We start from the raw sequence: 17,097 nt of genomic DNA, 5'->3' as shown, positions 1-17,097 counted from the left end.
ATTTTTCTCTTGTCTCTGTTATAACAAAAACTTAGAGGCTCAAAATTGGACTCAGTTGCAAATTAATTTATGGTTGTGTGGCTATGCTTTTGCAAATCTCTGCATCCAATATAAGTTCAAACTAACACCTTTCATTCATTGATCTTCTAAACCGCTTATCCTCACTAGGGTCGCGGGGGGTTGCTGGAGCCTCTCTCAGCGCTCATAGGGCGAAGGCCAAACTAACACCTCAAAACCTAAATATATCATATAAGCAATGACTGTTGACTGACAAGATTTTTTTTTTTAATTTGGTCAATGTGAAAAAATTCTCAGTTATAGGTCACAAAAATATCAGCTTAGACAGTTGTTTTGATGCTGAATACTCTAGAATATAATTTAAAAAAATCAAATCTATATCTATCTATAGCTATATCTATGTCTATGTCAGTATATCTAGATGCCTTTAAAAATAGATTTTTAAAGTTTTTTTTATTTTATTTTATGTCTTATTTCTCTTTAATGATAAATTTGGACTCATGCTACAACATGTTAGAGCTAAATGCATTTTTTCCCCTGTTGAACAAAATCACACGGGTTGTATTTACTCTTGGATGTCGGAGCTCAGGCCGAGCACCTGAACGCAGCAGCGGCAGCAGGCCCCGCCCCCAAGGTCGGAGGAAGCGGTGCGTTCAGGGACTCCTGCAGAAGCGGCGGCGGCAGCGGGGAGTTCGTGGAGTTTGTCGGCCGGTTTGAAAGTTGTCAACAGAGGGACGCGGAGCCGGAGCGGAGGAATGGGCTGCAGCCACAGCAAGGTGAGCCCGGCGCCGCGGAACACACGACTTAAAACCCCCAAAACACACGGAAAAGTAGAATCCGAGTAGAATCAGAGTAGAGTTTGGTGAAAGTTGGAGCCCGGAGCTGCAGATTGGGGAAGTTAATTAGCAGGCGGCCGGGCAGCTGCTATTGTCGCAGTGAGGCAAACGTGACCCGCACATAATCAATCTTAGTTATCGCGTGTGTTTTTTAAAGTTTCATGTTTTTTGACTCGATTAATCGGAAAATCGTGGCGAGTTTGCGCCCAAGAAGCGGCTCTGCTTCTGCATCAGAAATATAAAATGTTGATATGAACACATCCAGGACTTTTTTTTTTTTTTTTTTGGTTTTGTTGTTTTTTCTTTCCTCTTTTCTTTCACAACATCTGTTTCCAATCTTGCACCCTCTTTCGATTTGTGTCGCTTCCCACGGCGGCTGCAACCAGAAATCACTATAATACTGCTGCACTGTTTGTATGGGACCCGGCGGTGAGTTTAGACTGACTTCACTGCAGCTATTTCTGTCCTCTGCTGTCACTATAATATAATATTTCCACTGGGAGTTATAGTGTGAGTGAGTTTATAGCGACTTTATTCTAGTTTATGATATTTTTAATGCCTCACATGTCACTATAATCTCCCTATAATAAGCCTATGGTAACCTACAGCATGTCTTTGGCTCAGCAGTGAGTTTAGAGTGACTTCACTGCATTAAATGATGATATTATCTCCTACCAGCTCACCAGAGCTCATAGCCCTGTTGGGATTTTTTTTTTTATGATATCCTCCTAAAAAATTAATCATAAAGTGGAGTCTTTCATTCATGTAGTTAAACTTCATGAGGCAGTGAGGCTGAACTTTGACACCGATTCCTTTTCACAGAGTTATTGATAGAAAATGACAGGGCAGCGGTTCCCAAATCGTGGTCTGGGGGCCACTGGGGGCCCTACGTGTTGTTTTGACCCAGAAGTGAGCGGCACGTTGAGGTGATGCACAGAAAGCAGGGCTGGATATCAGGACACTTGGGTGCCGATTTGATGTCATTTGATTTATTGCCATTTTTGATTTTTGAATGATTTTCAAGTTTGTGGCTGTAAAGTTTCATGAAGGCGAGAGCCGTGCATGCCCAGGCAACCTATTTTCATTCGGATATCTCGAGGTCAAAGGTCAAGGGACCCCACTGGAAACAGCCATGCCAGGTTTTCCCTCGCCAAGATTAAGCCAAACTTTATTTATTCCCCTTGCAGACAACCTGGCATGACCTTCTTAGCACCAGTGGATTCCTTGAGTCATCTAGTTTCATATGATACCAATACCTGTACTGTAAACCGGTCCATCGATTTAACAAAAATCGATTAAATCAGAGAGCTTCTTCTTGCCAGAGCTGCCTTTTTGCACCGACGTTCAACAACCATACAGTAGCAGCACATGGATCAGAATGCACTGCTGCAGGACAGGTTTGGGGGTTTGAGTAAGGGGCATAAGGCATTCTGGGAAATGTAGGAAATTGCCAGAAGAAGGTGAGGCAGGTTGAGGGTAATGTGGCTTCACTGAGACAGTAATAATTCACCAAGTAACTGCTGGATCACAGACGTTTTTCCCTTTAATTTTCTCTCCTGCGCAGACAGAATAATAATCATGATGATAACAATAATGGTAATAATCGGGTTTCGATGCAGAACAGACTGAATCAGGCCCAGAAAACGCAGCTGCATTACCACCAGAGCCTGTCTGTCTGTCGGTAGCAGCAGCAGCAGTTTTGCAGCCTGTTGCATAATCCGCCAGCCGAGCAAATCTTTGTTTGGCCCAGAATAGATTCCTGCCTGGTATTTATATCAGTGCAGCTTACGGGCCGATCAGCCGCCTCAGGTGATCGGGCTGGACGAGACGCACGTGAAATAATCATCTGTCGGCGTTGGGCTGCCGGTGATGAGCTGCCCTGAGGGGAGGCTGTGCCCGTCCAGAGGTCAGAGGTCAGAGCTGTGATTGATTACCGCTGTAGCTGAACTGCAGCCTGATGCTGGGAACACACAGACAAAACAAAACTGTGAACTGTTCCCTCAGGACCTGTTTTATCACAGTTTCCACGTCATCAGTGATCATTTCTGGTGATATGACAGGCCGATAAGACTACGCTTTAATTCTCCCTAAAAGCCCAATGTTCCTGTGAATGTGTGCATCATGGAAAGCATTGTATTTTATTTCTGCATCTGCCAGTGAGCCTTCACAATAAGAGCAGGCATAATAAAGTGTTAATCCCACTAGAGGAGAGACTTGATGTTTTCTGCAAGTTGGAGGGAAAAAAAATATGTGCAATACCTGCGTTGACAATTGACCCGTTTGAAGTTATTGCCATATCAGATATCGGCAAATAAATAAATATATGTATACATAACATGCATACCTACTTCTTGAAGAAGCATTTTTTTTTATTTATCAGTGTTGATACATAGTTCTTCAGCTGGAGAGGAAGCGGTGAGGCTGGAGGAAACCTCGTTAAGACACTTTGAGTTTTTAAACGGTGACGTCTCCTCGAGCTTCATGCAGGATGAAGCAGCTGCACGATAAAAACAAACCGCAGCTTTTCCTCTGAAGAGCCTCAGTCTGCAGCTTTTTATCAGCTGATCGCTCCTCCACTCGTCTGTTTACAGCGACATCGACTGTCAGCAGCGCCTGGTGTGAGAGAGCGCAGCGAGCAGAAATAACACCAAGTGCAGATGGATCCGTTAATCAGTTGGCCGATTACATTGTGGACGTTTATTTAGTTGATATATAGTTTTGTTTTTTTTTTACATTTAAAATGAACGCACAGCAGACAGAGTGCAGATCTACTTAAGCAAACAGAAACAAAGCAGCCAGGAACTTTAGTGTTAAAGCTCATTTAAGTTCAGCAGTTTTGTGTTTCACTTGTTGTTGAATTGTTGTATTTTATTAGATGCAAAACAACATCGGAGTTATATATCAGCCTTCAGCTGCTCTGCCACTGAAAACCCACATGGGACCCAAACACAGACCCACAGCATCACGATGTGAAGCTCCACCGAATACCGTGATATCAATATTGTAACAGTATTTTAGCGATGACTGCTGGTGCTTTTGTAAGATATTTATGCACAAGGTGTTTGATAAAAAGTAATCAGTAATGCAGACATGATGATCAAGACAAATAACAGAGCAGCTGCAAGAGTCGGATACGCTCAGGAAGTTGTGTCACTTTACAGTAACGCAGCTTTTAAAACTGATGTGATTATCTTGATGCTGCAGCGTTGGGAGTCCCAGACGACCTCTGGTCTCACATCCTGACCCAGAAACATCGTCCCGACTGACGGGGAGAAACAGCTCCCGGTTAAAATGTCAGAGGCAGAAACAACAAACTGGACAGAGAGCTGAGCACGAGGCAGCCGGCCCGACGCTGCACGTTCTAGAGAAATCAAGATGAGGTTGTTGTTGAAGCACAAAGAGGATTTTTATTTTCCAGCTCTTCTGGCCAATAGTGATATATATGCACAGATATTTCTTTTCCACCTGATTGCAGAGATCAGATTTCTTTTCCACCTGATTGCAGAAATCAAGTCTCTCCTGTAGTGGGATCCACATTTTAATAATGCCTGCTCTTATTGTGAAGGCATAAAACACAATGCTTTTCATAATGTCACTGGGCAAAACAAGAAATCCACTTCAGCTCGGGTTATGTAACATTTTCTCTCAAAGGAAACTGTGAGATTCATCCTGCTGAAACAGGTTTGGATGATGCAACAGCCACAGCCAGGCCCGATCTGACCCAGGTCACAGATCTGCAAGTCATATTGGCAGAACGTTCTATTTCTGACCGATACCGATATTTCATTTTGAAGCTGATATCAACCAATATTATCGTGAAGTTTGCCGTTGATGAAGAGCCAATAAAGCTTCTTTTCTTGTTTGTTTGCGCAGCTACAGCCACACTCCTGTTTAAGTTTTTGCTCCACCCATGCAGCTACATAAGATGTCCAAATGGAGCGCACCCGTCGCTAATTGGGAAACTTTGAGAGAAAACTCGTTCACAGAAACCTAACGAGACGTGACTCAGCAACGAGAGACAACTTTGATTCAGAGGCCGGAGGAGCGGAAAATGTCCAGGGCCCAAAAACCAAAAAAAAAAAGGTGCAAAGAAAATGTGACAGAAAGTTTGGTCTGGATTCTCTGAGTGTGAGCTCTCTCTGCTCTCACATGACTTTTCACTTTGGAGCCACGAATCTCAGAATAGAAACACAGTCGGCACGTCTGTTTCTTGAGATACGAGCGTAAGAAAGGGACGAAATAGATTAAAAAAAACATTTCCCTGGTGAAGGTGTCACATCGAAATGTCTCGTCAGATGTATGTGAGTGTGCGAGAGTTTATTTGCAACTTTGGAGCCATGAAGCCGCCATGACCAGCCGAGCCTGCGCGTCCGCGTGGAAATAAATCCTGATTGAATTCAAACAGCGGTCACATGATTATACCTTTACAGTGATGCATCCATTATAAATTATGATTTGCTAAAAGATACAAACAGAATGAATGGCTCTGACTGCAGCCTGAATTCTTTTGAAACTGAAAAAAAAAATCTTAACACGGTGTTGATCCTTTATGTCCATTTTTATTAAAAGAATAAATGTTTTAAAGGATTCTGTTTACTTTTTTCACAGAAGGAAAATAAATAAAAAGAAAATAGAAACATTACATAATATTTTGGCTGGAAGAATCAAACTGTAGATTTGAATCGAGGTTCATGAACTGGATGATTCCTAACATGAAAATCTCTCTGAACTTGAATCGCATCGCTGACTCGTGAATCGAACTGGATCAGTGATGAGCTGAAGTTTCAGTTCTGTTTCTAACCTGTGGTCAGAAATAAACTTTTCACAGTAAACGCTCGCCTACATTCTGCTGCTGTTTTAATTAGACTGCAGCTCGTGTGTGTGTGTGTGTGTGTGTGTGTGTGTGTGTCGTCTGTAGCTGTGGGCGACCACATCTGGTTGGTTTCAGCGCTGCTTGTGGTTCCAGTTTTGCATTAATTGAGCTTGATTCCCGTCTTGTCGTGCATCACAACGTCCGGCTCGCTTGGATGATGTCAGGCTCGTTGTCATGGCAACGTTGACCTGACATCGTGGCCGAGCGAGGTCGTGTCTTGTTTGGTCCAGATAGTCCAGTAATTTTAGGCCTAAATTGGGGTCAACCTAGGACAAATTGCAAGAGAAGCAAACTCAACTGATTTTGGATCCTCAGTTTGTCCTGAGTGAGGGGAAGAAAGTCCCAAGGAATCCCATTGGTGGAAAGTTTTGAAAATCACCTATTTATGACCACAAATTACCAAAAAACACTGTTTTTAACACACAGGGGAAAGGGGTTCAAAATTTTACTTTCAGATATCACTATAAAAATTCACAAGTTGATTACACACACAAAGACAAGAAAAAAAGTCAATTACAAGTTCTTTGAATTATTCTGTTTACACATGCATATCACACATTATCTGATTTGATATGCGCTAATAAGGAATATAAGGAATAAATGCCAGAAGAGACATTTAAACAGTAAATTAAAAGGTTATTATATATATAGTAACCTTTTAATTTATTCCTTTTATTCCTTATTAGCGCATATCAAATCAGATAATGTGTGATATGCATGTGTAAACAGAATAATTTTTTCATAAAATGACTGGACTAAGATGGGAAGCAGAAAAATGCGACTTGGCGTGTCTTTTTTAGTTGTTTTTAGTCATTAGAAAACATCTGATCCCGGTCACATGACAGGAAACATCAAAACGGGACAAACCGGCCGGACCAAGCGGCTAAAATAAACCTTTTATTGAGTAAATCAGGTTTCAGACTGTATCTCTGACTGGCTGAGCCGCATTTCCCCAACATTTTTCCTGCTCAGTTTGTGTTTTGTCATGTTTCTCTCATGTTCGTGAAAGAAGACGTGAACTCGCCGCCCGGCCTGCGCAGACGCAGACGGTGCGTTCAGGCGGCCTGTGGAAAACTGTAACCTCTCGCTGCTGATCAGCAAACCATCTGTCGGCTGGCAGGGACAACTGGAGACGTGTGAAGCAGAGAGACAGACACGACCCGAGAGAGACGGGGGCAGGGACGTTAAAAAAAAAAAACACATCTTTAGTCATTTAGTCACATCTGCAGAGTGAAAATCCTGGTTTTCCTCAAACACGGTTCAGAATCCACCAGCAGGATGAGATAATCCCAGTTGTTTCCGGTGCAGTTTCACTTGTTTTCTGGGAACGAGAATAAAACTGTTGAAACAAGCAGAATGAGGCAGATCAGCCACTAGGAGCAAGAAAATGACACTTGATTCAAGAAACTTCCAGAAACAGGTTGATTAGAGTTGGAAACAAGTGGGATTATGTCATTTTTTTAAAAAAAAAACTTGTTGGAAGAAAAACAAGATTTGAAGCCTGAAGGTCGGACTAGGTGACTTAAGGTGGAGGTTTCTGGCATCACGTCGTGGTTTTAATGCTGTTTCCCACTCAGAGGAAACGCTTATGTCGTTGCTGCTGTTCCCTCGGTGTTTCAGTGAGTCAGGACACGTTTCTCCCCTCTCAACACGTACAGAACTGTGTGGAGGGACGAGGACACACTCGAGGTTTAGAGCAGCAGGTTTTTTTTGTTTTATTTGTTGGCTGAGGTCACTAAGATGCAGAGATCGTCTGTCCTTCTGGGTCAGACTGAGGAGGAGGTTTGAGTAGATCAGTTTGGGCTCTGATCACCTCCCATGTCGTTCTCTTGTCATTGTTTTTCACACTTTATACACTGAATTATTCAGCATTTAATTGAAGACAAAATTGATCAGCCATCAGTGAAAATAAGCTGTCGACCAGCGTCTACAAAGCAGCCGGTTTGAACACGACACAGGATGACGCAGAATACACTCGTCATCATCAGAGCCCAGCCGATAGTCGAGTTTTGGGGCCGATACTGATATTAGGGAGTTCCAGTATCAGCATATCAGCCGATACACACTCAGTGTCACTTTATCAGCTCCACCTGCACAATGTAATCTAATCTAATCCAACTGTTGTGCCATAAAGTTTCCCTTCCTGCTGCCTGTAATGCTCAGCTTTTCTTGTTGTCACGGTAACAGAGGTGTTCATTCACTTCTATGTTGTTGCTGTTTCCAATATTCTGTCCCCCTCATGTATATAAAAAGGGAGGGACAAAAAATTGGAAGCACCTTCTCAGTATAATGCAGTCCACTAGCAGACCTCTGCAAACTACAACCTCAGTAAGAAACACAGAATTAAACTGACACGTTCTGCACAATGTCAACACAAACTGAACATTATAAACTTTGTTAAAAGGCAGAATTTATGTTGCATTGAACTGCATTAAACTGGACAGCTGGACCTGATAAAGTGGCACTGAGTGTAAACATAAACACACAGCAACACACACACACACACACACACACACACACACACAAATAGAACTCACTTGATTTAAGAAAAGAGATCAAATTAAATTCTGTGGTACCCCAAAGACTGACAGCAGGGAGGTACATTTCCTCTCGTAAAGTCGTATTAGCTCTGTTTAGTTTGGTTCCTGCTCTCTGAACATCTGCATGGAAACAGAGGGAACCTTTTTATGGGACGGTTCTCAAACGGGGGTCCGCGTCCTCCTAGGGGCACAGTGGAGTACTGCAGGGGCTACGTGAGATTTGTTTAAGTTTGATAAACCACATTTTATCTTCAGTTCTCCCTCTGGGTCTCCTGAAGGAGTCAGATGTGTGTTTGTGCTTTAAATCTGCGGCCGTGGTCGTCGAGCGAGGACGTTAGTTCACTCTGACCTGCAAAAAAAACAAAAAAAAAATGCCGAAAATGGAACAAAAAGTCAAAGCGGGAACACGACTGAAGAAAGTTTGATGTGACCTGCTGCAGTTTTAATTGAACAAAGTTCTCCTGAGCAGTTTGAATTTCATCCTAACGGAGGTTTAACGGAGTCAAAGTGAGCGTTTAATTCTCCTGCTGTCGCGACATTAAAGGCTCGGGGTTTGGTAGTAAAGGAGAATCAGAATGTCGTCGGCTCCTGTGATATCCCCTGGCTGAGCCGCAGTGTTTTTGCCTTTGATACGCCGGCTGTTTTCTGTGTGGTGGAGGCGCTCGGCCGCGGCCACATGAAGAGTCGGAGCCGGCTCATTAGATGACTCCGAGCTGTGGCTTTGGGCTTTTAACAAAACCGCGCTCTTTGTGATTAATTTCCTCTTCTCAATGAGTGGCAGGTGTTGGGAGGCAGTGACGTGGTGAGTTCAGACCCGCTCCTCTCTGCTCCTCTCTGTGTTTGTGTGAGCGAGGAAGAGTCGCACATGTTGGACTCGTCTTTCTTCAGGTGAAAAAACGTGAGACTTTTGGCACGTAGGAGCAAAAATGTTGGAGTTCAAACCTGCAGAGCAGATTCTGCACGAAGCCTGAGACAGAGCGTGTGTTCTGTCATGCAGTTGAGATTTTCTGTGTGTGTGTGTGTGTGTGTGTGTGTGTGTGTGTGTGTGTGTGTGTGTGAGTGAGATGTCCTTGTATGTCCATCCTTGAAGTCTTTTGGAAAATCCCCCAAAACAAAGACAGTGATGTGTTCAGTCCGTTTTCAAAACCTGAAGAGAAGGAGAGCGAGGTCAAAGGAATGTCCTCACAAGTGTGTGTGTGTGTGTGAGTATGAGTGTGAGAGAGAGTGAAAGAGAGAGAGTGTGTGTGATGGAAAGCAATTCTGTTTTTCATATGAAAAGCAACATTTGCATCCAGTTTCATTCGTCATGACTTTGTAGTTGCTGTGTTTTCTTGTTTCACCGAGGACAAAAAAACAAAAAAAAAAACCTTAAGCAAAGTTATTAAATTAAATCACTTCAGTCCGTCCACATGTGAAGTGTAAAATGTAAAATGTGAAACAGGAAGGGATGTTCCTCAGTGGTGCACAGAAACACACACAGACTCAGAATCAGCAGGTATTTATAAAACCAGAGAAGACAAACAGGAATGTGAATGATTATTGTTGTTGAACTGTCTTAATTAATAATTTAGTGTGTAAAGTGTGAAAAATAGTTGTCTCCCTCAGTCTGAGCAGCAGCTGAAAAAAACTCCAGGTATTAATTTGATAAAGATGTGAACAGAGAAAAGGAAGACGGTCTCAGTGAAGCTGGACTCAGATGATGTTTGTCGATTTTACTCGATAAACAATAAAAACATTAAGTCTGAGCAGTTCACTTTGTCATGGTTTGGTTTTGCACCACTAGTTTTCAGGTAAAAATAAAATGAATTAATTTCCTTTTTACTGATTTTAATCGACTGATGGTGTGACCTGCAGAGACTCGGCTCCGGATCCCAGATGTGTGTCTGCAGGGTGAAATCATCTCTTGAACTTCAGATTTAACGGAGATGTTGGAGTTTTGCTCTCAGTGTGTTCTCATTGTTACTGCAGAGGAAAAGCTGTGGCTCCTTGGCTCCGCCCCTCTCAGTTAAATCAGCCAATGAGCTTCCTCCTGCCTTTGAGGGACGATTCTGTAAGCAGAATCGTCCTCCTCCTCCTCCTCCTCCTCTTCCTCCTCCTCCTCCTCCTCCTCCTCGGTGTGCAGGCAGACGAGGCGCCGGCCGCTGATTTACGGTGTTTGAAGTGAGGAGGGCGGCGTGCTCCTCCCGTCGCCGTGCTCGGCGTCCTGAGGCGAGCGCGGGGCTTCGTCCCGTCTGAGGCTCCGTGTTTAAATAAAGATCCAGTCCGGTTTGCTGCGCAGTGTTTACAAGTGTTTATACAGCGGGCCGGGCCTGTGTGTGTGTGTGTGTGTGTGTGTGTGTGTGTGCGCATGCTCTCAGTCCCAGGGCGTGATTGTTTGGCCAGAGTGCTATTGTGCAGTGTGTGTGTGTGTGTGTGTGTGTGGCAGTACAGTAAGCTCTTGTGGGTAGTGTGTGTGTGTGTTTGTGTTGGGTGTGATGGTTTGGTTCTTTTGCAACTTGTGTGTAGGGGAGTTATACTTCTATGCCTGTGTGTGTGTGTGTGTGTGTGGCAATGCAGTGAGCTGTGTGTGTGTGTGTGTGTGTGTGTGTGTGTGTGTGTGTGGCAATGCAGTGAGCTGTGTGAGTGTGTGTGTGTGTGATGTAAAATCCAGCTGCGTGGTAAATCTGTCGTCTTTTCTGAGGCGACAGGAACAAACAAACCAAACTGACAATAAACACTCAGGTTTGCAGCCTGTAGCTCATTTAGTTCATTTAGTTCAATTTAGTGAACTAGGAGGACTTCCCGTGTGTGTGTGTGTGTGTGTGTGTGTGTGCCAGAATTTGCCTGTTGGTAGGCTGATATTTGTTATTAGCTATATTTGCAAAAAAAAAAAAAACACAAAAACACAAAAACAGGAATCAAAGTGTAGAAACACATCGACTAAAATGCAGTGAAGTCTGGTCAGTATGTAGGTGCAAGGCCAGTCCTGCAGCTCACAGCTCGCTCACACACACACACACACACACACACACACACACACACACTCAATCTCCTCGCCTTTGCCAGTGCCCACCGTCCTGCAACAAGCTTTTGAAATGTTGAATGTGAGCTCGTTATGTTATGTAATTTGAGAAAGAAACGGGGGGGAAGTGTGTGTGTGTGTGTGTGTGTGTGTGTGTGTGTGTGTGTGTGTGTGTTCTGGGTCATGTGAAGCCTAATCAGGGGGAAGCTGGCAGATTGGCAGCGCTCTCAGGCCCTCGCTGCTCCAGTTTACCCACAAACACCAGGCCAGCAGAGCGCCGCCCGGCTGGACCCTGCAGCCTCGCTCTGAAAGCTCCGAGGCGAGCGGCTCCGTCTGAGGCGGGCGGCTCCGTCTGAGGCGGGCGGCTCCGTCTGCAGCGCGCCCGCTCGCGCGTTCAGACAGACAAGAAGATAATGTGTTGTCCTTGAAGGGAAACTGGTGGTGGAGCAGAGCAGAAAAGAAAACCCAGTCAGCTAAAGTCACAGGGCGACTTGGATCATTCACACCCAGTAAACCACACAAAACTACAATAAAACAGAAATAAAATAAAACATTAATCCATTTTCAACCCAAGTAGAAATAAAAAATAGCCTGTGCGACCTACAATTACCCATTAAACCCTTCTCCATATCTCTACAGACATGTGGACGATGAAAAATCAGTTGAATTGTTATTGAAATCACAACATGGCCAAGAGCAAAAATCAAAAAATCACAGGTGCGTTTCTCATAAATGTGAGCTGATCTTGTTCTCCAGATGCAAAAAAAACCACACTGAAGACACTGAAGAAGATTATCATTATTTTTTTTTTCAGTGTAAAATGAAAAAGATTATGAGCCACTAATTAGTATTCCCGGTAAAACTGTGATTCACACTGCAAAGCGTTATCTGTCAAAGTGACGTACGCAGTTTGATTTATCTTTTGTTGCTCAGCTGTCAGGTCGCTGTCATCCTCTGATCTCTCAGCTCTGAGTTTCCTCGGTAAATAAAAAGCACACGGCCGGTAGCCGTTTCCTCAAAGATGAAAAAAGTGTGTTTTTGGGGGGATTTTAGGAGGAAGGAATGAGTGGAATCAGCTGCTGCAGATTTGGGTTCACATGACGACCGGCCGACTCTCAGAGATGCAAACAAACTGAGTTCATAAGAAAACTTCTCCTCTTCTTCTCTTCCTCTCTTTTATCAGAAGAAGAGCAAAGGAAAGAAGGGCGACAAGAGACAGAGAGAGGCCAGCTACCACCGAGATGGGGGAGGTGAGTGCTGTGTGTGTGTGTGTGTGTGTGTGTGTGTGTGTGTGTGTGTGTGTGTGGTGTGTGCGTCAGATTGTGGGTTTCCTCGTTTCTGCGTGGCTGAATGTTTCCAACCTCAAGACATTTCCTCACATCATGTTCTCACGCCTCTCCCTCGGCCTGCTGTGGTTCAATATTCAGAAACATGTTTGGTAAACAAGTGAGGAAGAATACACAATAAAAAAAAAAAAAAGAGAAACACAAATATTTTTGACTTAAAAAAAAACAAAAAAAACAAAAAAACAACTGTGAGTGTGTTTCCGGAGCTGCACACGTCCTTCAAATGGTTTAATCTGCAGTTGTGATTCAGATTAGATTAGATTTGTCAGCAGGTTTGGATTTATTTTCCGATTTTTTTTTTTAGTTGTTTGTTTTGTTTGCTTTGCCTTCACAAATGTAGTTAAAAGGCTCAGGGGGTGTTTTACATGTTGGACAGCTGTGAAAGGCAAGTGCACTTTAGGTAAAATGTGAAAAAAGAAGAAGAAGAAGGAACAAATCCTGGTGTGTTAACCCATTTGAAGTAACAGTTAGCCATAATGAACCTGTAGACCTGTGTGAGTAAATCAATTAAACATAATAAAGTTAAGAATATAGACAAAGAAACAGTGTGGCGTTCAGGTGCATCGGGGCATTTCAGAGCTTTTGTGGATGAATGAACTTTGACCCTGTTTCTGTCCACTAGGAGGCAAAGCATCGATTTAAAGGGCCTGTATTTTTCTGTTTTTTTTTTTTTTTTTTTTTTTTTTAAAGAGAGATGGAACATTTTCCTGTGCTCTTTAAAAAAAGGTTTTCAAAGTGTGAATCAAACCATGTGCCTAAATCCAGACGCTGTGATGTGTTCAGGCTCTCTGTGTCGCTGCTGAGGCTGTTTTCTGTGAATGTATGTTTTTTTTTTTTTTTTCATGTTAATTGAATGGCTGCTGTGATTGGCCGGCTGGTCAGTGGAGAGCAGCTCAGATAGAAACATGAACTAAACCGGCAGTGGCTCCTCAGCCTGTGAAGAGTGATGTCACTAACACTTAAACTTCAATCACATGATTTCTTAAAAAAGAGGAAACTGACGGAACAGAAGGTGTTTTCATTTTCAAAATGTTTTCTGGAAATTATGTAAAAAAAATTCCCAACTACCCGATAGAATCAGCTTCAGTTTGTGAATCACCAAACCTGACACATAATCAGAAAATATGAATCACCTTGATAATTATATGGACCAAATCACTATTGTTGTTTTCTCCAAAATGTCAGCCGTTCAGCTTCATGTTTATGTCGGTTTCCATTAATTTTCCAGCTTATCTGCTGGGGTTTTGAAAGTGTTTGATCAGCACAAGACCCAGAATAAAAAAGATTTCATCAGCCCATAGAGAAGCATGTAATCCTGTAATTGAACCCAAAATATGAAAATAACCAAAATTGGAGACACAAGTTTTTCTCCGCACAACGGCGAAACATTGCTGGTCTGATAAAGGAGAGGAACCGATGACGAGCAGCAGAAGGAAAGTTTTCAACAGGATAAACGAGATAAGCAGCAGAGGGGAAGTGAAGCCGTCAGAGTTTTAGGACGGCAGCGACCGAGCGGACGGTCTGCCGTGACTCACCGCTGCCCGGCAGTCAGCGAACGCCGCTCGCCCGCCGCTCATTTCCTCTCATTTACGAGCGCATTGTGCTGTTTAAACGGCAGGGGATCAGCCGCTGGTTTAGGACAGGACGGGTACGTACACGCCGCCGCACGCCCCGTGACTCACCTCATCGCTGTGGCACGAGCTGCTGGACCTGAAAACACACAAACACACCAAACCAGCTTCATGGAGGCTCTTATCAGCCATCAGAGCTTCAGAGCTTCATTTATGTGGCACCAAGAACCACTAAGAGTCCTGAACAGCAGAGAAACACCACAATGACAAATACAATAAAGTCCTGCATTTAAAATACGCTTTCAGTGTAAAAGTACTGCAGTATTCTCATTAAAATGTTCTTTCAGTGTAAAAGTACTGCAGCATTGTTAGTACAATGTTACTTCAGTATAAAAGCACTTCAGTATCTTCAGGAAAATTCTCAAAGTACTGCAGTATCCTCAGTAAAAAAATTTCCTTTCAGTATAAAAATACGCCAGTATCATCAGTAAAATGTTCTTTCAGTGTAAAAGTACTGCAGCATTGTTAGTACAATGTTACTTCAGTATAAAAGCACTTAAGTATCTTCAGGAAAATTCTCAAAGTACTGCAGTATCCTCAGTAAAAAATTTCCCTTCAGTATAAAAGTACGGCAGTATCCTCAGTAAAATGTTCCTTCAGTATAAAAGTATGGCAGTATTCTTAGTAAAGTGTTCCTTCAGTGTAAAAGTACTGTAGTATCATCAGTAAAATGTTCCTTCAGTATAAAAGTACAGCAGTATTCTCAGTAAAATGGTCCTTCAGTATAAAAGTACTGCAGTATTCTTAGTAAAATGTTCCTTCAGTATAAAAGTACTGCAGTATTCTCAGTAAAATGGTCCTTCAGTATAAAAGTACTGCAGTCTTCTCAGTAAAATGTTCCTTCAGTGTAAAAGTACAGCACTATTCCCATTAAAATATTACTTCAGTATAAAAGTACTGCAGTATCCCCAGTAAAATGTTCCTTCAGTATTAAAGTACGGCAGTATCCCGAGTAAAATGTCCCTTCAGTATAAAAGTACGGCAGTATCCTGAGTAAAATGTCCCTTCAGTATAAAAGTACGGCAGTATCCTCAGTAAAATGTTCCTTCAGTGTAAAAGTACTGCAGTCTTCTCAGTAAAATGCAGTTTGGTGTGAAAAGTAAAATTAGTCGGTTGCTTTCACAGAGTTAAATTATCGCTGCATGAACTTGTAGGAAGTATTTTGATGTTGTCGCTCCAGTGGCTTCATTTCCTGTTGGCTCTCAATTTTGTTTTGGCGTCCACACTGACAGATCAGAGCGACAGACATGAATTATTTTATTTATTTATTTTTTACAAATTGTTCAGCAGTTTCATGGAGAAAGCAGAGGCTGTCTCGCTGAACTCGTCAGTCTTGGTCCCGTGTTGCTCTGACCGTCCTCTCCAGAGATCTGAAAAAATTAAATCAGCCTTTATCAAAGGCAAACCTCTGGACATGTCGTGACTGAAAAAAGCCGACAAATGTGTTCAGCACTGCAGCGAAACCAAGATACACAGCAAACACAGTTTCTCACAAGTGCTTGTGGTTTTTGGGAAATGCTTCTCAGCTGCATATTAATAATCAATCTTGTGCCTGAACTTTTAAAACTTCACTTGAATTTCGATCTCTCAGTATTTATTTGTCCGCCTCAGAGCTTTTCTTTAGGTTCTTTAAATCCTTTATCCTGGGGTTCCCCTCTGGTTTCAGTCTGAATCTCTGAAGGTTCCTCAAGGCCCTTTTACTTTCTAAAGTGTGGCTTGATTCCTGTTTGGCTGAGTGGTGCAATCGCCACAACCTGCATGTAGCCCCTGACAGGTGGAGGTGAGCTGAATAACATGATGATAAAAAACATCAGTAGCTCAGCTCAGCGCTGTGCTGTAATGAGCACCTGCTTTAACTTGAGGTTATCTGAGTTATGTGGGCATGTGCAAACAGCTCACAGTTTGTGCACAAGCCAACTGCTCTGAGCACAGTTTTCATTTTTCTTGAGGCCTTTTACTAAAATTACAGTTCTGAAGTTTAAACTAAAAAATATTTAACTGAAAATCAGTGAAATAGTTTTTTTTTCTGTCTCAAAGGAATCTGTTTTTTAGGAACTATTTTCTCTGGCTCAGTACATCATTTATTCATAATCTATTCTGTTGTTGCTCATGACTGCCGACACACAAACATACATATAACAAGGCGTTGTTTTTAAATCAGACCTTTTAATTTAAAATATGATAAAAACCGTATGTTACATATTGAAAGAAGGTTTTTCTTTTATCCACAGTCGTCTCTTCCAGGGGTTTTTAAACGTCTCCATGTTCTTGACCCTCAGGTTGACTCTCATGAAGCTCCGGACCCCCACGCTCTTTCAAAAACATGGGGGGAAAAGATGATACTTTTAAAAGTACTATTAATAATTAGCCAAAAATTACCTGAACATAATTTTAAAAAACAAACAAACAAACAAACAAACAAAAAAAACTTAATTTTCCAGAAAACTAACCCAAAAAAAATGAAGTATGAGCTCAGTGAAACTGAATCAGATTTCCTGTGTTGAACAGCTTGTGACAGGCAGTTAAATTAAACTGAGGACTGAGGACCGTTGGAGGACCCTCAAGGACCCCTGGTGGCCCCTGAGCCCCACTTTGAAAACCTCTGGTCAGCAAACACTCAGCTTCATGAGTTTGATCACAAACACCGAGTTGTGATGTTCTCAGATGTTTTTCCATGAGTCAATAATCCTGAGCAGCTTCTCTCAGTCAGAGCCAGAGCCAGCAGGGATTATTAGTCTGTGTGTGTGTGTGTGTGTGTGTGTGTGTGTGTGTGTCTGTGTCTGTGTCTGTGTGTGTGTGTGTGTGTGTGTGTGTGTGTGTGTGTGTGTCTGTGTGTGTATGTGTGTGTGTGA

The 17,097-nt window shown here is 42.6% G+C and overlaps 1 protein-coding gene across 1 annotated transcript in view; it reads left to right on the top strand.

Moving 5' to 3' along the window:
- Positions 1-662: 662 nt before the first annotated feature.
- The window catches only part of ccdc69 (coiled-coil domain containing 69), a 28,277-nt gene continuing 11,842 nt past the window's right edge, over positions 663-17,097 (top strand). The window contains exons 1-2 of the mRNA XM_030061708.1: positions 663-794; positions 12,452-12,518. Of these exons, the coding sequence (XP_029917568.1) occupies positions 774-794; positions 12,452-12,518 (88 nt within the window). The 5' untranslated portion in view covers positions 663-773. The remainder of the gene's footprint in view (positions 795-12,451; positions 12,519-17,097) is intronic.

Source organism: Myripristis murdjan, chromosome 10, assembly GCF_902150065.1.
Source record: "Myripristis murdjan chromosome 10, fMyrMur1.1, whole genome shotgun sequence".
Taxonomy (NCBI): Eukaryota; Metazoa; Chordata; class Actinopteri; order Holocentriformes; family Holocentridae; genus Myripristis; species Myripristis murdjan.
This window is presented reverse-complemented; position numbering and strand designations above follow the sequence as displayed.